Below are 19,732 nucleotides of genomic sequence, written 5' to 3' on the forward strand. Positions count from 1 at the left end.
TTGAGTCAATTTGGGGATCGCGAATCATTTGAATAAGTTCGGGAGTTCGTAGCGGGATCGCGAATCATTTGAGTCAATTTGGGGATCGCGAATCATTTGAATAAGTTCGGGAGTTCATAGCGGGAATGGGATCGCGAATCATTTGAGTCAATTTGGGGATCGCGAATCGTTTGAGTCAGTTCGGGAGTTCGTAGCGGGAATGGGATCGCGAATCATTTGAGTCAATTTGGGGATCGCGAATCATTTGAATAAGTTCGGGAGTTCATAGCGGGAATGGGATCGCGAATCATTTGAGTCAATTTGGGGATCGCGAATCGTTTGAGTCAGTTCGGGAGTTCGTAGCGGGAATGGGATCGCGAATCATTTGAGTCAATTTGGGGATCGCGAATCATTTGAATAAGTTCGGGAGTTCTTAGCGGGAATGGGATCGCGAATCATTTGAGTCAATTTGGGGATCGCGAATCATTTGAATAAGTTCGGGAGTTCGTAGCGGGATCGCGAATCATTTGAGTCAATTTGGGGATCGCGAATCATTTGAATAAGTTCGGGAGTTCATAGCGGGAATGGGATCGCGAATCATTTGAGTCAATTTGGGGATCGCGAATCGTTTGAGTCAGTTCGGGAGTTCGTAGCGGGAATGGGATCGCGAATCATTTGAGTCAATTTGGGGATCGCGAATCATTTGAATAAGTTCGGGAGTTCTTAGCGGGAATGGGATCGCGAATCATTTGAGTCAATTTGGGGATCGCGAATCGTTTGAATAAGTTTGGGAGTTCGTAGCGGGATCGCGAATCATTTGAGTCAATTTGGGAGTTCGCGAATCATAGCTGTATATGGATAGGCATTTTTAACTAATTTAGTAGCTAGTTCTAATTACGTTTTCCACGCTTGTTTAGGTGTGAAAAATCATTTTTGTTTTAATGATGTGCCTTTTAACAGTATCAAGTATATAAAAAAAAACTAAACCGATCATGCCTAAAAAGTGCAGGCATCTAGGCTAATGTAAAGTTACATGATGAAGTCATACTAGTGCGCGTGTGCATTTCAAGTGCGTTCTTTCACTGCATTATTCGGTGTATTCAAATGCTTTTATGAATAAATGTGAATGATCCCAAAATTCAAGATATGAACCCCTTTATGCCAAAAGTTCTTTCTTGTCATTATAGAACCTTTTTAGCATAAAAGGTTCTTTGGAGTTGAGTAAAGAACCCCATGGTTCTATACAGAACCTCAATGATCCCTTTATTATAACAGTTTGTTGTCATAAGCAGGGTTGGTTATGGACACTTAAAGCCAAGTATAATTATAAACGCAGGGCTATATAAACTTATATTTTTGAAGGAGCACTTACACAGCACTTACAAATTGCATAAATAATCTTATGACGCTAATGTATCAAATATAAAATTTGGAATACAGAAATATGAAATTATGAAAATAATTAGAATGGTACTTTGCCACTAGGTGGCGGTATGCCACAGCCTTAATGAGTGAGTCGGTGAGTCATTTAACCAATGGATTCGTTTGAAACGGATGATTCATTCAGAAAAAAAGTACGCTAAAAGTTACTCATGCAAATTTATTCAGTTTACACCGCTGTGTGTTGCTGCAGAGCACAACAACATGCTTTGTTTGGAACCATTTCCTTTGCGAAATATGTCTTTTTTTATTATCTTGTTTATTGCATTGTTGTCCTGACAGAAAGGTCTGCCATAGACCGTGCTAACCAAACATTATAACCGCTCTGTGTGTGTGTGTGTGTGTGTGTCCTAAACACTGTGCTGCGCAACCGTTAACTGTTAGATGTTCAAAATGTAACGTTAAATCAGACACAATTTAAAACCGAAAAAGAAATATAATACTATGATTAAAAGTTACAGATACCTGAAGCTGTTGTATCTTGGTGTTCAAGTGTTTTGGCTGGGGGGTTTACTTCTTTTTTTGAAGAAGAAGATGACTTTTTAAATATCCATTTTAATTTTCAAATAAATTGATCTAGTAAAATACTACACACCAACAAACCGCCTGGCTCCAAAAGATCTCATTTCATTGGCTGATCGTACAGACGCTCATCGATGGTTGGTCAGTTTACCTGTCAGTCAGAAGCACTAGACTCAGACTTGGGTAAATTTACAGACACTGTGGACGTGAGAGTCGAGAGATATTTATTTATTTATTTAAATTCTAATATAAATTACTTTATTGGGCATGAAAACGTATTGATTGCATGGTGGTAATAAAAACATTCGGGGCTTTACTGAAAACATTCGGGGCTCCAGCCCCCTTAACCCACCCCTAACGCCGCCCCTGTTTAATGGTAATACTTTTTTAATTATTAAATATATTTAACATTTATAATAAAGTATGAAAATAAATAATAAACAGAAGGAACAGGAAGAGTCTCACTGAGAAAGAAACAAACTGAACTTTTCATGAATTGGAGAGCATCAGGACTGCAAACACAAACAACACAGAGATATTTCCATATATTAGAGTTTGTCCTGGTGAAGAACAGAACAACATCTGACGGCATCATACGAGTCACTTTAATGTCACACAAACACTGAATACAGCAGCACATCTCATCGAAAACACCGTCACTGAAGATTACCCAGCATGCCGTGTTTCTAAAACAGACACTGTTACCCGGTACACAAAGATTGGTCTAAAAAATGCAAACCCCTCCCACCCTGGTGACGTGTAGAGCCCTACAAAACTAACACTCGGTAAACCAGTAAAAACACACAGCGAGCAGGAGGGGGCGGAGTCTGTCCGAGGAGACGAGGGCTGAGGGGTGGAGTCTGTCAGAGGAGGGGGCAGAGTCTGCCAGAGGCGGCGAGGACTTGGCGGTGGAGTCTGTCAGAGGAGAGGGTGGAGTCTGATAGAGGCGGCGAGGGGTTCGGGGGCGGAGTCTGTTATAGGAGGGGCGGGGTCTGTCAGAGGCAGCAAAGGCTTGGGGGTGGATTCTGTCAGAGGAGGGGCGGAGTCTGTCAGAAGCGGTGAGGGGCTTGGGGGCGGAGTCTGTCAGAGGAGGAGCGGAGTCTTTCAGAGGCGACAAAGGCTTGGGGGTGGAGTCTGTCAGAGGAGGGGCGGAGTCTGTCAGAGGCAGCAAGAGCTCGGGGGCGGAGTCTGTCAGAGGAGGTGAGGGCTCAGGGGCAGAGTCTGTCAGAAGCGGTGAGGGGCTTGGGGGCGGAGTCTGTCAGAGGAGGGGCGGAGTCTTTCAGAGGCGACAAAGGCTCAGGGGCGGAGTCTGTCAGAGGCGGCGAGGGCTCGGATGACCGTTGTGGTACAGCCTCTGTTTGACCTGCACCACGTTATTCCCGGCATCCTCCGTCCGGCGCGACTGCAGTCGTCTGCGCAGCTCTCTCAGGTTCCACACACGCGACACCCAGCGCCACAGATCACCGTCTGCACCTGAAACAACAATATATTCTGATTAAATATCTTTAATCATCTGATCAGCAACTTCTCAAGAAAAAGGTCAAAGTTTGGAATGCTTTTTTTTTCACCGATGAGAAATTGTATATGAATACATCATTATATGCAAGATGTGTATATATATATATATATATAAGATCATATAATGTGAGAATGACCAGTATTGACCACATCATGTTGATGTTCAAGATTGCGGCACGATCACATCACGAGGCTCAGTTTCTTGCCAGATTTCGGAAGTTGAATCTAATCTAATTAGAATTAATAAGATTAAATTCCTGTGAATTTACCACTCTCTAAGCCCAAATTTATGAAACCTACATATTTATATCAAAACAACATAAATATTACTCTAAAAAGTTTTTAATTTAATTCATTTTACTAGCATAAACTTTCAGGTTCAGTTCAGAAAAGTGATACATTTTTCATGTCGATAGACACACAAATGTATGTTCATCAACAAAATCATAATTCATAGTGAGATACGAGAAAAAAAAAGCGGAATATATTATACACATTTTAACAAAGTGTTTTTGGCTCTAAAGGTGCTCCATGCATATCAGAGTCAAAATGACCCGAACTTTTAATCAGTTATCTCTCTTAAAAAAGAATACAAAAGAATATTTTTTAGGTCTCTTCTGGTTGAAACCAGGGCTAAATGCGCTCTGAGGTCTGAGTATGTGAGAAGGCTGGTCAGGACGGAGGTTCCTCTCACCGCAGTGTCTGCTGGACCTCCAGAAGCGCAGTGCGCAGTGAAGAGCTCTGTCCAGCCACAGCAGGATCCAGCTGATGCAGAAGCCCATCAGGAGACCCAGCACCAGGTCCAGCTCCTGCTTGCTCACGCTGCTCCCCCCTGACGAGCCCACGGAGCTGGCCGAGACCGAGCCCTCGTACGGGATCACGTGCTCCACACGGTGCCTGCGGGAGACGCGGTTTAGTGAGGGTGGAGAGCTCACAGGGAGACCTCTCAAAACATACAAAAATAGGATTTTGCTAAAATAGGTTTCTAAATATATTTAGGTACATATATTTTCTATCAATGCATATTTGGACTTGTATCTATATCTTAAATATATATATATACACATGTATATTTGTTATCTGTAACTCATGTGAAAATCATCTGTTATGAATATATTGTATTCATTTTAAAATATTTTCCTATATGAAGGCTGAATGGTCAAAATATATATTTAACATTTTACATATTTTGGCCAGAATTTTAATAATTGTTTTATTTTTAGCATTCGTTTCCCGTTATTATCGCGGTACAAACGCAATCTTTGCTTGATGTTTTCAAACTGGTAGTATATTTTCATATTACTTTATTATAAACACACTGGATTTTGTGAGGAAATAGCTGTACCATTTAGGCTATCGCACTTTGATATTCTTCTACTTATTTACGAACAATATAATATTTGGGAATAGCGGCTAATGAAGCGGAAGTGTCGCACATCGCGTCGCTGATTCTGTTTGGTTCTTTCCGTAATTAATCGAAAGTCATGGTATACTGTAACCTGGTCACCAAACCTAGAACTAGTTAACATCTATATAACAGTGTCAACCAATCGGAAACTCGGTATTTAAATGAGAAGTGCAGTGTCGCTCGTGTTTCCAGAGAAGCGGTATAAAGTGGTCTTACCTGCCGCAGGTGCAGTGACACACGCGCTCGGGTCCACGCATGCGCGGCAGGATGAAGTTGTGAAATCGGTCGAGCAGCGCGTTCATGTCGGACACACACACGATGGCCTGGAAAACACCAAAACTACTGCCATTTCTCAGCCATCAGCGTTTAAACCTGCCCTCCACCACGCGTCTCCACAGAAAAGCACACAGTGATCAATAAAGTTGTGCTGCGGTCAGTGTGAGAGAGTTACGTAATCCCCATCAGATGCTCACACAGATCCTCTTACCAGCACCAGAGCCGCTCCAGACACCATAAACATCATCTTCCTCACACCAGCATCACCCGAGCGCCGTCCGCGGATCTCATCTCCGGCAGCCGAGCATCAGATGTCTCACCTGCGGCGCGTCTCTACATCACGTCTGCGTCGCGGAGCGTCGACGGCGCGTTGTAACGTTATGCTTCGCTCGCTTTGGTCCGACGCGCGTTCAGATCGGATCTGTAAGTGATCTGATGTGCTTGACTGTATCAGATCTCAGATCAGTCCATTAGCTTAATGAGGAACTCCTGCGTCACGCTCATCTGGAATATCAGAGCCACGCGCACACCTACAGAAACACCATAATACCACGTGTCTTCCTTTTCTGTTCCTTTTAAAAAGGAACATTACTACAATGTTCTTGGACAGTTATAACTAAATAGCGTTTTGTTCATTTTAAACGCGTTCTTGTTTTATTTGTTTGGTCCTCTACTGCTTTGAATCGGATGGATTCTGATCGCCACTATTATCGTTCATCAGCTAGAAATTAAATCGTTCAGAAATTGCTTACAATTATATCCTTCTAATAGTGCTCCGCTACTCTTAGCTATAAAGGGCGGTTTACACAAGAACTATTATTATAGCGATCAATATTAGCGTTCACCGCAGCGCGCGCGTAACAGTCCGCACGACATGTTCGCGCTCTTTAAAGCAGGATAGATTCTGATTGGCTGTCAATGTTTTATCGTTCATCACTTAGAAAAATCATTCTGAAAATCATTCTAACAATATCATTCCTTCTTTGTTATGGTAATACTACTTAAACATTAAGATTTGGTTTAAACGAGCATTTATATATCATTTAGAGTAAAAACAGTTGCTGTATAATGAATTTGACACCACTGTGCAGTTTTATAAAGAAAAACTTATCCCATGAGATTCATTGACGCTTTATTCATTCATTCATAGAGCAGTATTTACAAGAATATTTTCAGGCACTCTGGGCTGCTTCATGTACAGAATCATCTTATCATTCAAAAAATTAAAGAAAACAAAAAATTTCCTCAGGTATCAAATCCCATGTTTAAATAATGACGAAATAAATTCATGAGATCCCATCTGCCAGAGTTATGAAACATTACATCATCTAAATAAAACATTTCTAACCATGTGATCAGATAAAGTCAGTGTCCAGCTGTAACAGACCCGTTAGACGCAGGAAAACCCTTAATAATAACTGTAGGGTTTCTTCGCTAAAGAGTTTGTCGCAAAACCATGTTCTCGCGACCGCGCTAGTTTTACTCTAGAACCGTTTCGGTCTCTCTGAATGATCTTCAGTTCCATTTACAGCAGGATTCAGCATTCGAAGTCCACGCACGCTCATCGTAACCTCAGGCGTTGCGTCAGAGTTAGCGTTGAGCCGCGGTGACCATCTTTCCTTCTGAGGTTAAGCTGTAGACAGAATAAGAGAGAGACAGAGAAACGCGCGACTGCCAGCGACAGGGTTACAGTCCTGACCAGCTGGATGTGCGTGTCGCGTCAGAGTTTCTTCGTGTAAATGAGCGCGCGGTCGCGCCGCTACGCTGCTGCCATGGCAACGGTCAGTAGAAGCAGACGGTGTGAAGGAACGGCCGGTGGCTCTTCTCCTCAAACTCCTGCAGAAGTTCATCCATCTCGTTCTCCATGTCATCAGTGTGCTGGATCTGAGAAGAGAGAGACGCGCGAGTGAAACACAAGCACAAACATCCTTCGGAGAACACTTCTTATGTAAACTGACACTTATGTAAGAGGCTTTATGTAAGAAGCGGAATTATTGCATTTCTCCTGAACTGTGAAAGATTAGATCATCTTTTACACGAGAACGGTTTCACTAATGTTCAGGAATCACAAGCATAAATCTTTCATGTCAAGTAACAGATTTAATGTGAATATCTAGGAACGGTTCATAAAACACTCATAAAAGTGTTCTTACGTACAATTTGTATATGGAAGAACAGTGAGACGAACGTACATGAAGTGTGTAAATTAAGATCAGAACGGTTTTAACGATAGTATACATTACTTTTATTATTTACTTTTATCATCACTGAGATGGTATGAGCTTTTATTAATATTTATAATTTTTATTGTTTTATTTTAACATTAAGTCAAATATGAAACACCCACCAGTTTCTGTCAAATTAAGTAGAATTTTAATTAATTAAAATTATAGTGAAAACATAAAAAGATTGAAATTGATTAAAAACCAAGCATAAAAAACATTAAAATGACAAAACTATGTAAACTTTGTGTGTAAGCTTGTCATTTTTCTACATGTGTGTGTGTGTGTGTGTGTGTATCTACACACATATACACAATTTGGGGAAGTTTTTTTTTATATATATTTATAACAAAAACAAATTTTATTTCATTTCAGGTAAGGGTTATTTCAAGTGTTTTTTTATTTATTTATTTATTTTTTTTAAGTGTAGTTAATAATAACCCTGATTTCATGTAAATCATAAATTGGGGTTTATGTACATCCATTAAAACAATTGTAAACTGTTGGGGGTAAATGCTTTTTGAACAGAATGCATGAAACCTGAGCACAGAGAGACTTTATTGAACTCATTTGAGTATATCTGTGTGTGTGTGTGTGTGTGTGTGCGTGTACTCACACACTGGCAGAGCTCACAGATAAGGAACGCTCCCAGAGTCGCCTCCTCGTGGTTGTCCTGGATGTCCACGTTGATGACGTGCACGGGCTGAAAGGTCTCCTGCTCGCGCGAGTTCAGGTCTGAAAGAGACAGAGCCGTGATTCTGGAGCCTTTCTCACTCTCTCACACTCTCACTTACTCACACACACACACCCTCCAGCACCTGGTCGTACACACACACACACACACACACTCACCCTCCAGCACCTGGTCGTACACACACACACTCACACACTCACCCTCCAGCACCTGGTCGTACACACACACACACTCACCCTCCAGCACCTGGTCGTACACACACACACACACTCACACACACACTCACCCTCCAGCACCTGGTCGTACACACACACACACACACACACACACACTCACCCTCCAGCACCTGGTCGTACACACACACACACTCACCCTCCAGCACCTGGTCGTACACACACACACACTCACCCTCCAGCACCTGGTCGTACACACACACACACTCACCCTCCAGCACCTGGTCGTACACACACACACACTCACCCTCCAGCACCTGGTCGTACACACACACACACTCACCCTCCAGCACCTGGTCGTACACACACTCACACACACACTCACCCTCCAGCACCTGGTCGTACACACACACACACTCACCCTCCAGCACCTGGTCGTACACACACACACACACACACACTCACCCTCCAGCACCTGGTCGTACACACACACACACACACACACACACTCACCCTCCAGCACCTGGTCGTACACACACACACACACTCACCCTCCAGCACCTGGTCGTACACACACACACACACACACACACTCACCCTCCAGCACCTGGTCGTACACACACACACACACACTCACCCTCCAGCACCTGGTCGTACACACGCTCCTCACAGGTGATCACCAGGTCAAACTGCTCTTTGCAGCTCTGGAAGCGCTCGGGCTGTGTCTTGATGCGCTTGTTGCGGTCCAGCATGTGCAGGATCCCGTTCTGAGTGTATCTGAGCTCAGCGGTCAAGGAAGACAGAAGACAGTCCAAACACACAGTCTACAAAGGGTTAAAGCAGTGGAAACCGGTGCACTAGCGCCATCTACTGGTCACTCGGATGTCCCACACATTACTCACTACACTACATCCATCTGATCAGCTCAGTCTAGGGTTCAGACAACATTACCAGCGATTCAGAATCAGTGTCCACTTACAAGCAGAATAAACTAGATCATGGGCCAGTGAACATCAATAAACAAATTCTGTCTCCTGTAAATCACTCAATCAGGATTGTTTATGAAGTATTTTACCCACCAAAAGCTTCAGATTTGATTTTTCATTGCCTCTGTCACACCACTGCAAATCCAGTGTTTAGTTTGTGTTATATTTATTTTTGTGAGTATGGTTTATTAACATTAACCATAAAGTAATAATCATGAAACATGGAAATGTGTATTTTTTCCTGTTCAGTCTCTCATGAGGTGAATGAGTAAAGAATGTGTGGCTCTGTCTCTCATCACATCTGTCCGTCAGCACAGGATTGTGTTTCTCTGAGCTCAAACCTGACAGATCATCAGCAGATAACACTTCTCTCTCCATCTGAGGAGCAATGAAACCTGTGCTAACTGAAAGAACGAGATCTGCTGATGATGTACACTGAATGAGAAACCAATCCCCCAGAAAGTGTGAGGTTATGACACCTGTGTGAGTACAGTCAGAGCTTTCAGTCCCAGGGGAGAACATTAGCTCGCAGTTTCAGGAGAAGGAAGTGACTCAGTGTGACTCAGCACATCTCTGGTTAGATCTGGTGAACAGATGATGATTACATGGGTCTGGTTAAACGCTGGGGCTGATGGGAACAGCATTAGAGGAATCACAGTCACATCCCATACCCCTCCGAACACAGATGTCCTGCCGCGCTCGTCTCTTCTCCAGTGAATCTTCTCACACATACACACATCAGGTGACTGATAAACCGGTCATGAGCTCACCCTGATCTGGTTCCTCAGTGAAACACAACAGCAGATATCCTGAAGATCACTGGGAACATCTGCTGCTGTGCTCCACACGAGGAGACAGACTCGTCATGTTTGGGTCAACTGTGCCTTTAATGTGAGGAACACACTCTGGACCAGGCCTTACCACAAACACACTTCAGAATACAGCTTTCCTAAACGGTTCTGGGATAAAACCACCATTCTGGAGAGTTCTTAAAGAAACCAAATACCATTCTTTAAAAGAACCTACAGAACCTTTAGAACAAAAGAGTTTCTGTGGATGTGGAGTGTGTGTGTGTGTGTGTGTGTGCTCAGTGTCTTGTGGTCTAATCGATGGAGGTCAGGTTTGATTAGCTGTGTGTGTGTGTGTGTGAGGGATACAGCTCCTTGTCCTTCCGCACCAGGTCGTTGTACATCTGCTCGTAGGTGGTTTTGAAGTCGTAGATGTTGGGTTTGTCCGGCGCGGGTCCTGGGAGCTTCACATGTGTTCCTGTGCCGAAGGAACGCACGTCGAACCCTCGCTTGCTGTGGGAACAACAGAGACGGTGAGACACCACACATCAGAACCACAACACACCAGGACAGAACAGACCTGGAGACACCCCTGTCCACCCGCGGAGACTTACCTGACCCCTGACCCTACACCAGGACAGACGTCTCTGAGATGTCAGGTTCACATCTTAAAGACGTCTTCTAAAGGTCTGTTTAACACCCAACAGGAGTGTGTGGCAGAGGAGGCAGTAAAACACGTCTCTGTACACACACATGCTGTGATTGTGTAATAATCATCTCAATACTTATAAAACACCTTTAATCTGTACACTTGCCTCCTTTTCATCCCTGTCCAGAATTAAATATTTAGTTTTCCTGACTGAAGTCTAAAATTTAACTATATTAAAAAATGTAATGTAATTATGCATTTAGCAGACGCTTTTATCCAAAGCGACTAACATTTTTAACCTGACATATATCTCACTTTTACTCGTTTTATCTGGTAAGAGACTAGTGTTATGAGACGATTCTGTACGTCTCTATTACCATTATCACGTCTGTATTATAAAACTACATCCAAGTCTGACTAACGTTACTTTATTCCAGAACTTTCTCTATTTTTCGATTGAAGCGTTTAGGCGGTGTTCATCAGCTTCCGTGTTTCTGATGGTTTAAAAGCGAATAAACCCCGGATCGGCTCGGTCCGGTCGGTTCTCGTGATCTGACCGGCCAGGTTTGATTCTGATCCGCGTTTGGTTCATCTGAACCCCGATCGAGCGCTGAAGATGTGAACGACGGAGAACCGACGGCGAGGTCGGGCTCGAGTTCTGCTCGGTCTGTCGTCGTTACCTCAGGATGTTGTGCGCCTCCATGCTGCGGTTCTGGTTGCTGGAGCACACGACCGCGACACGCAGCGGATGGGCCGGCATCTCTATCTAAAGCCCGGTGACACAGAGACAGAGAGAGATCGGTTCGACGCTTCTACTCGGTTCCGCGGAGAGGAAGAAAATGGCGGATACCGTGCGCAGCGCAGCTGTCGGTGACGCGTCACAATGGGGGGAGGGGCGGTGGGCGGAGCTCCCGCTGAGGCGTCACCAAACCCCGCCAATCAGAATGAAGAATAACACGCGTCACGTACTTACTTCAGAGAGTACAGTCTGTGTTTATCGTTTCATTAACACACCAAACACAATAAAACTAAACAAGTTTATTAAATTCACCCTCGTTTATTGACACAAAAGGTTTGTATTACAGAGGGAAAAAAGCACAGTATTCAAATGACTGTTCAGCCAGTCAGTGGCTCCTTATTTTGGCGAATAACTAATATTACTAACTCAGAATTAGAAGAGTTGTGTAAAGATAAGGCATACTGTAAATTATTGGGTTTGACATACAGAGTACAAAACTTCAGCAGCGGACAGCACACGTACATCTCTAGGATATCAGTTTTACATCATAAACAGCTTAAAGACATCTTCTAAACATCTATCTGACATCTGATGGGAAACACCTGTAGATGTATCACAGATGAGCAGACACTTGTAATGCAGACGTGAAATAGATGTTCTTTCTTCACTAAGCCTCAGAACGCTGTTTCACCTTGCACGAAATCCTCATATGCAGTTCATTTCTAAAACAAATATTTATATAGCTATCAGTCTGAATATTAATGAGTGCACAGTTTTTTGGTAAATGGGATTATTAAACGAGACTATAGATGAAAATGTACATAAACACAGGAAAAAAGCTTGTTTGTGTGTCTGGCTATGTTCGGAATAGCATACTGTCCTGTTATTCCTACTATCTCAGCGGGATACTGTATCCCACAATGCAATGCTTCTGACTTGACCTGTGACGAAAGAACTGGACAGTCGTACTCGACTCATTATTTGACTGCCTAAACGTAAAATTGCGCTAAAACATGCAAACAGTCTTTTCTAAGACTGGACGCCTCTCACAAGCAACGTGAGGAGGTCATGTGACATCGCCTACTTATCTATTCCTCAGAAGATGCTCTAAACAGGTTAGTATTCCATTCCGAGCACAGCTGGTGTGTCAGTAGTGTTGTGAAGTGCATCTCAGGAGCAGCGCAGTGGTTTTTACGTGGACTCCACACTTAGATTCTGATCCTGAGTCGTGGGAGGGTGTGCGTGTGAGTTAGCGTGACGATAACGATGTGTGATGTCAGAGCTTGTGTTTCACAGGTGTGTGTGAAGGTGCGATCTGTGCGAGTGTTGCACTGTCGGGTTCATGATGTTTTCGGTGATGTACGCCACCAGCAGGCAGATGATGACCAGCATCACGCAGATGGCCCCGCCCACTGTCGTCATGGCGATAACGATGTCCTGCATCCCGCCGGTCGCGAGGCTGAACTCCACGCAGGCTTCGGGCAGCTCGAGGGCGTAGGGCCGCACACACAGGCGGTAGGGCACGTTCATGTGCAGCTCGTCCAGTAGATAATCCCTGCAGCTGCGGCCTAGATGCACCCCGGCGCATTCGAACTGCGTGTAGCTTCCGTTCCACCAGCAGCTGAGCCTGAATCCACCCGTCTGACCCGGGGCGAGGCTCTCTGGTGGGGCGGTAGAGTCATGTGGGCCCTCGTGACCTACCGTCCACTGAATTAACACACTTCCGTTGGACAGAATATTCGCCGTGAGTTGCCCACCAGGTGAGCTCACCTGTCGACAGGAAGTGCTGGCGCACCTGAAGTCAGGCTGGGTGTAGCGGAAGCACAGTCGCCCGGGGTCACCTGGGTCAAGAGTGCGGTAAGCGCACAAAGACCCGGCTTCACCCAGAACACGCCACCGTCTCACCGCACTGCTGTTGTCCTGTAGCTTTGGTGTCCGCTCGGTGATTCCCAGAGTGTGTTTATTCGTATCATTATTACCGTATTGCGCATCACGGACGCTGCTGGTCCGGTTCGGTAGAGCAGAACTCCCGCAGCTGAGAACCAGCAGAACCGCGCAGCGGAGCAGAACCGATCCCTGGCCGCGTGTCATGTCTGGTTTATGGGTCAGACATTCACAAATGGCGGAATGATGCGCAGAGCAGCGCGAGCGGTCGCCATCACACCGGAGCGCGCGAAGACCTGCGAGAAAAGCCCAGAATGAACAACAGCCGAACCGAGCACGAAACTCATGCTGCACCGGCCTCCATTTAACACAGCTCGAGCTAAACCCCCTCAATGAACGTTATTAAGTAGTATTAAGATTTAATTTAAATAAAGATGAAGGTTATTACCTCAGACAACGACAAAACCTTCCGCTGCAGCCGCCGAACGGGAGCGAGCATCTGTCCGCGCGAGCGCGCGTCTGTGGAAAAACCCTATTAATTACCATAACTCATTCTCATCACATCTCTGTCACAGACAATTATTAATTCTGCAGAAAACGTGGTTTGAGAAATATGCTCTGCATAATTCATAATTTATTGACTGCTGGGAACCAGTTGTGTATTTGCTAAAGGAATCTGTCATTATTAACTACATAAAACACTGTTAATACATATTAACAATTTTTGGACAGGTATCATGATATATATATATATATATATATATATATATATATATATATATATATATATATATATATATATATATATATATATATAATGGAAGCATATGTGTGTGTGTGTGTTTACCTGAAAATACCTGAAAATATAATAGCTCAACGATATCGTCAAGGGAAAAACATCCAATAAGAGAAAAAGTCTGTACTGCTGCAGTTTGGCATTAATTTATTTTCACTGGTTCAGCTGTTCTTCTGTTTGAATTTGACGCCGTCTAGTGTTAGTAAACTAAAACAACCTCAGAGAGACAGAAGATAATCATTTATTAGCAATTTAAAACAATTTGAGATTAAAAAAAGTCTGGTAGGAATGACACAGAGTGAAAGAGCGACCCAGCACAGGTGCGTCTGCAAGCTCTTCATCTGCTGTGTGCAAACATCGGATAGACATCTCTAAGATATCAGTTTTACATCACAAACATCTTAAAGACATCTTCTAAACATCTATTTGGAAAGGAAACGTCCTGTAGATGTATCACAGATGAGCAAACGCTCTAAAAACACGTTTTGCAGATGTAGATGATGTCAGATAGATGTCTCTGTGATGTACGTGTGCTATAAGGAGAATTAAATACTCATGATGATGAGCAGATGTGAGTCAGTGAAGGTGGTGTTGGTCCAAACACAGGTGTGTTCATCTGGAGGACGGAGTCAGCGCTTCGACTAATGACAGGAACATGCCGAATCAGAGTTTAACAGAGTTTAATAAGACCCTGGAGTATAGGAGCCCAACGCGTCTTCATCAGCACTTCCTCACTCACACACACTCTTTACTCCAGGACAGATTTCTGACAGTGAATACTTCTGAAAGTCAGTTTCTAGACACAAACCTTGAGACCTACAAACAACCTAGCCTACTAAAACATTCAAAACATTCAGGTGTCTTGGTTACGCGAACATTAAAGGAACATTGAATTTTATCACTCACACATAGATCTCAGAGACGTATTTGACGTCAGCATTACATCTGCAAGACGTGTTTTTAGAGCGTTTGATCATCTGTGATACGTCTACAGGACTTCTCCTATCAGATGTCGAACAGACGTTTAGAAGATGTCTTTAAGATGTTTATGATGTAAAACTGAAATCTTAGAGACGTCTCTTAGATGTTTGTACACAGCAGATGTTTTCCAGATCTCTTGCAGATGCACCTGCGCTATCTAGGAATGTTAAAAAAAAGCGTACAACTAAATCATTTTAGAAACTAAATGCTCCATGATCAATGTTTCTTCTCAGGTTTTGTGAACATTATACAAGACCACATAACATTGAACAAATGTTCCTTAATATTCCTTATCTTTGAGAGAACCTTGCCAGAATTAATTTCTGAAAACATTACTGGTTGGCTGGATACTGAACCAATGTTATTGGCAAGAAGTGGGGCATGTTGTCACAGGCTGCCAATAACAACCAATTCTGAAACACAAATCAAACCATTAAACAACAACAATGAAAAAAAAAAGAGTACAAATATATATAAAATCTATCTTCAAAGTTTGATGTTGGCTGTTTAACAATCACATTCTAGTTGGACTCATCAGATGTTTATGGTCACTCAGGCATTTAATAATTGAATTAATTAAAGATTAAAATCCCTGTGGCCACAGAGGCCTGAAAAACTGCAAAGCGTGGGATGTTTGAGTTTACTGGAGCCTGAAAAAACACTGTTGAGGGTGAAATTGTTCATCTGAGCGTGTGTTTGTGTTTATATATTCAGAGATGAAGTGACAGAACGGCCGTAACGAGCCGCGCACACGATGGACAGAATGGACGAGAAGACAGACAGACAGAGACACAGACGGGTGTGAGACAGACAGACAGAGACACAGACGGGTGTGAGACAGACAGACAGAGACACAGACAGGTGTGAGACAGACAGACAGAGACACAGACAGGTGTGAGACAGACAGACAGAGAGAGACAGACAGAGACACAGACGGGTGTGAGACAGACAGACAGAGACACAGACAGGTGTGAGACAGACAGACAGAGACACAGACGGGTGTGAGACAGACAGACAGAGACACAGACGGGTGTGAGACAGACAGACAGAGACACAGACAGGTGTGAGACAGACAGACAGAGAGAGACAGACAGAGACACAGACGGGTGTGAGACAGACAGACAGAGACACAGACGGGTGTGAGACAGACAGACAGATACACAGACAGGTGTGAGACAGACAGACAGAGACACAGACAGGTGTGAGACAGACAGACAGAGAGAGACAGACAGAGACACAGACGGGTGTGAGACAGACAGACAGAGACACAGACAGGTGTGAGACAGACAGACAGAGACACAGACGGGTGTGAGACAGACAGACAGAGACACAGACGGGTGTGAGACAGACAGACAGAGACACAGACAGGTGTGAGACAGACAGACAGAGAGAGACAGACAGAGACACAGACGGGTGTGAGACAGACAGACAGAGACACAGACGGGTGTGAGACAGACAGACAGAGACACAGACAGGTGTGAGACAGACAGACAGAGAGAGACAGACAGAGACACAGACGGGTGTGAGACAGACAGACAGAGACACAGACGGGTGTGAGACAGACAGACAGAGACACAGACGGGTGTGAGACAGACAGACAGAGACACAGACAGGTGTGAGACAGACAGACAGAGAGAGACAGACAGAGACACAGACGGGTGTGAGACAGACAGACAGAGACACAGACGGGTGTGAGACAGACAGACAGAGACACAGACAGGTGTGAGACAGACAGACAGAGACACAGACAGGTGTGAGACAGACAGACAGAGACACAGACAGGTGTGAGACAGACAGACAGAGAGAGACAGACAGAGACACAGACGGGTGTGAGACAGACAGACAGAGACACAGACAGGTGTGAGACAGACAGACAGAGACACAGACGGGTGTGAGACAGACAGACAGAGACACAGACAGGTGTGAGACAGACAGACAGAGAGAGACAGACAGAGACACAGACGGGTGTGAGACAGACAGACAGAGACACAGACGGGTGTGAGACAGACAGACAGAGACACAGAGACAGACAGACAGAGACAGACAGAAACAGACAGAGACAGACAGACAGAGACACAGACGGGTGTGAGACAGACAGACAGAGAGAGACAGACAGAGACACAGACGGGTGTGAGACAGACAGAGAGACAGAGACACAGACGGGTGTGAGACAGACAGACAGACAGAGACACAGACGGTGTGAGACAGACAGACAGACAGAGACACAGACGGGTGTGAGACAGACAGACAGAGACACAGACGGGTGTGAGACAGACAGAGAGACAGAGACACAGACGGGTGTGAGACAGACAGACAGACAGACAGACAGAGACACACAGAGACACACAGACAGAGACACAGACGGGTGTGAGACAGACAGACAGACAGCTCAGATATGTCTGAGGTCCTGACGGTGGACGCCGTCCTCTTCGGTCTGCTGGTGTTCTCTGGGATTATAGGAAACATTCTGGTCATCAGTGTGGTGAGAGAGAACCAAAACTGAAGATTAATGTTTTTATTTCAGTTATTTAATGTCTTTATTTAATCAAAAATGAATATTTAATATTCAACTATTAAAATATTAATGTAATAATATTAATTTAATTTAATATGTTACATTTAATAAGATCAATCCAAATATATAATTTTATATTTAACAGTAAATCAAAAACATTAACATGACATTATTAATTTAATAATGTTTAATATTTTCTTATAACATTTGAAAGTTTTAATGTAATCTAAAACAAATATTAAATGTAAAATTATTACATTATTATTAAGAGTAAATTATAAATATGCCACAAACTGTAATTTATCTTTTGATTTTTGGGTGAAATGCAAACTCTTGAATCTGTGTTTGCAGGTGTTCCAGTGCGCTAAAGAAAGCTCCTCCCGCCACCTGCCGCCGTCAGACACCATCCTGGTGAACCTGTGCATGGCCAACCTGCTGACGTCGGTCTTCCGGACGGTGCCCATCTTCGTGTCGGACCTGGGTCTGAAGGTGTCGCTGTCGCCGGGCTGGTGTCGTCTCTTCATGCTGCTGTGGGTGTGGTGGCGCGCGGTGGGCTGCTGGGTGACTTTGGCCCTCAGCACCTTCCACTGCGTCACCCTGCGGAGGCAGCACGTCACCATGGGTCCACGTGGACATCAGCGCGAGCGCCGGCGCGTCTGGGGCGTCCTGGCCACCGTGTGGGTCGTCAACCTGCTGTTCTCTCTCCCAGCGCTGGTGTACACGACACACGTGCGCGGAAACACCACGGTGGAGCTGATGGTGATCAGCTGCACGACTCGCCCGCTGCTGGGCTGCGTTTGGGAGTTTCCCACCGAGCGGCAGGGCTACGCCTTCTCCTCCACGTCGCTGGCGCTCAACGAGGTCATGCCGCTGATTCTGATGGTCGGGACCAATCTGGTGACGCTGCACTCACTGGCCAAACACATCCGGGCGGTCACGGCGGGCGGCGGCGGCGCGGTGGAGCTGGACAGGCACGTGTCCAGCGAGAGGAAGGCGGGTCACGTGATCATGGCTCTGGTCGCGCTGTTCGTCGGTTGCTGGGTGCTGCAGGTCGCCGCGGTCACGTACTACAACCACAACGGCGGGAAGCACGCGGAGGGCCTGCTGACCGTCGCGCATTTCTCTGCGTCGCTCTTTGTAGGGTTCAGTCCGTTAGTGGTGACGTTTGGACACGGTAAACTGCGGCGGAGAATCAGCGCGATGACGCAACACTGGACGCAGCGGATCAAACGCCCACGAGTGGACACCGCCTCCGCACAGAAAGACACGTCCGGCGGGAAAACTGTTCAGAGCGGGAAAACTGTTCAAAGCGGGAAAACTGTTCAAAGCGGAACAACGTGACTGGCACGTGCCGAGAGGCTCAACATTTGTGAAAATTTAGGACTGACTGCAATTTGTGATGCATTTAACTTTTCAGGATTCACAGATGGATAGAAAGTTTGAAAGAACAGCATTTATTTAATAATTTTATAACATTATTTCTTTACTGTCACTTTTGATTAATTTAATGTTACTGATGAAAGTATTATTTCTTTTAGCGAATCACGGTTTTGAGCAGCACAACTGTGTTCAACACTGATGATAATCAGAAATGTTTCTTGAGCAGTAAATCACCATATTATTGTGATTTCTGAAGATCATGTGACACTGAAGACTGGAGGAATGATGCTGAAAATACAGCGGAGCATCACAGAAATACATTACACTTTAACACAGATTCACACAGAAAACAGATGATTTAGATTAGAATAATATTCAACAAATTTTATTGTATTTTTCATAAAATTAATGCAGCCTTGGTGAGCAGAAGATACTTAAAACATAAAAAAAGATGATTATAAACCAAATAGGTTCAGGTGTGTCAATAGGTGTGTCAGACAAAGGACACTGAATAGGTGATAAAAATGATTCCTGCATTAATAATGTTGTTCATTTGTGATGATCTACAGAGTTTCACTGCAATAAATCTGTTTTGAGACAGAAATCTGACAGCAACAAAGAAATATTTTAAACAAGATTTTTTATTTTTCAAGAAAACATGTCCTAATATCTTATGAATTTATGAGACCCAAGTAAACATGTTGTTTTAACATTTGTACTACTGAAGGACAGGGTTTTCTCGTTTCTGTTCATTTATTCTGTTTCATTCATGTGTGTTTTCA

At 44.3% G+C, this 19,732-nt stretch overlaps 4 protein-coding genes across 7 annotated transcripts; 1 reads left to right on the forward strand and 3 right to left on the reverse strand.

The window, feature by feature from the left end:
- Positions 1 to 2,524: 2,524 nt before the first annotated feature.
- On the reverse strand, positions 2,525 to 5,984 carry tmem240b (transmembrane protein 240b). Of its 3 annotated transcripts, none has more exons than XM_052539321.1 (4): positions 5,355 to 5,984; positions 5,084 to 5,206; positions 4,154 to 4,356; positions 2,525 to 3,414 (listed from the first exon to the last, which is right to left on the reverse strand). In XM_052539321.1, exons 2-4 carry the CDS (start codon positions 5,167 to 5,169, stop codon positions 3,254 to 3,256), a joined length of 450 nt encoding a protein of 149 aa, XP_052395281.1. In that variant the 5' UTR covers positions 5,170 to 5,206; positions 5,355 to 5,984; the 3' UTR covers positions 2,525 to 3,253. The 3 variants fall into 3 exon arrangements, with proteins under 3 accessions (XP_052395281.1, XP_052395280.1, XP_052395279.1); XM_052539320.1 differs by having other exon boundaries at positions 5,084 to 5,257; positions 5,355 to 5,966; XM_052539319.1 differs by having other exon boundaries at positions 5,084 to 5,190; positions 5,355 to 5,964.
- A 274-nt stretch (positions 5,985 to 6,258) lies between these two features.
- Positions 6,259 to 11,517, reverse strand: ssu72 (SSU72 homolog, RNA polymerase II CTD phosphatase). 2 transcript variants are annotated; one of them, XM_052539318.1, is made up of 5 exons: positions 11,336 to 11,517; positions 10,376 to 10,519; positions 8,830 to 9,009; positions 7,982 to 8,100; positions 6,259 to 7,027 (listed from the first exon to the last, which is right to left on the reverse strand). In XM_052539318.1, the coding sequence occupies exons 1-4, from the start codon at positions 11,413 to 11,415 to the stop codon at positions 7,995 to 7,997; spliced, it is 510 nt and encodes a 169-aa protein (XP_052395278.1). In that variant the 5' UTR covers positions 11,416 to 11,517; the 3' UTR covers positions 6,259 to 7,027; positions 7,982 to 7,994. The 2 variants fall into 2 exon arrangements, with proteins under 2 accessions (XP_052395278.1, XP_052395277.1); XM_052539317.1 differs by having other exon boundaries at positions 8,870 to 9,009; positions 11,336 to 11,512.
- Positions 11,518 to 11,678: 161 nt separating this feature from the next.
- fndc10 (fibronectin type III domain containing 10) lies at positions 11,679 to 13,800 on the reverse strand. Its single transcript, XM_052539316.1, has 2 exons — positions 13,727 to 13,800; positions 11,679 to 13,574 (listed from the first exon to the last, which is right to left on the reverse strand). Exon 2 carries the CDS (start codon positions 13,483 to 13,485, stop codon positions 12,685 to 12,687), a length of 801 nt encoding a protein of 266 aa, XP_052395276.1. The 5' UTR covers positions 13,486 to 13,574; positions 13,727 to 13,800; the 3' UTR covers positions 11,679 to 12,684.
- Positions 13,801 to 17,450: 3,650 nt separating this feature from the next.
- Positions 17,451 to 19,514, forward strand: LOC127943403 (olfactory receptor class A-like protein 4). The gene is made up of 2 exons (XM_052539871.1): positions 17,451 to 17,537; positions 17,922 to 19,514. Exons 1-2 carry the CDS (start codon positions 17,451 to 17,453, stop codon positions 18,909 to 18,911), a joined length of 1,077 nt encoding a protein of 358 aa, XP_052395831.1. The 3' UTR covers positions 18,912 to 19,514.
- The last annotated feature ends 218 nt before the right edge of the window (positions 19,515 to 19,732 follow it).

The sequence above is a fragment of the Carassius gibelio genome, chromosome A22 (assembly GCF_023724105.1).
Source record: "Carassius gibelio isolate Cgi1373 ecotype wild population from Czech Republic chromosome A22, carGib1.2-hapl.c, whole genome shotgun sequence".
NCBI lineage: Eukaryota > Metazoa > Chordata > Actinopteri > Cypriniformes > Cyprinidae > Carassius > Carassius gibelio.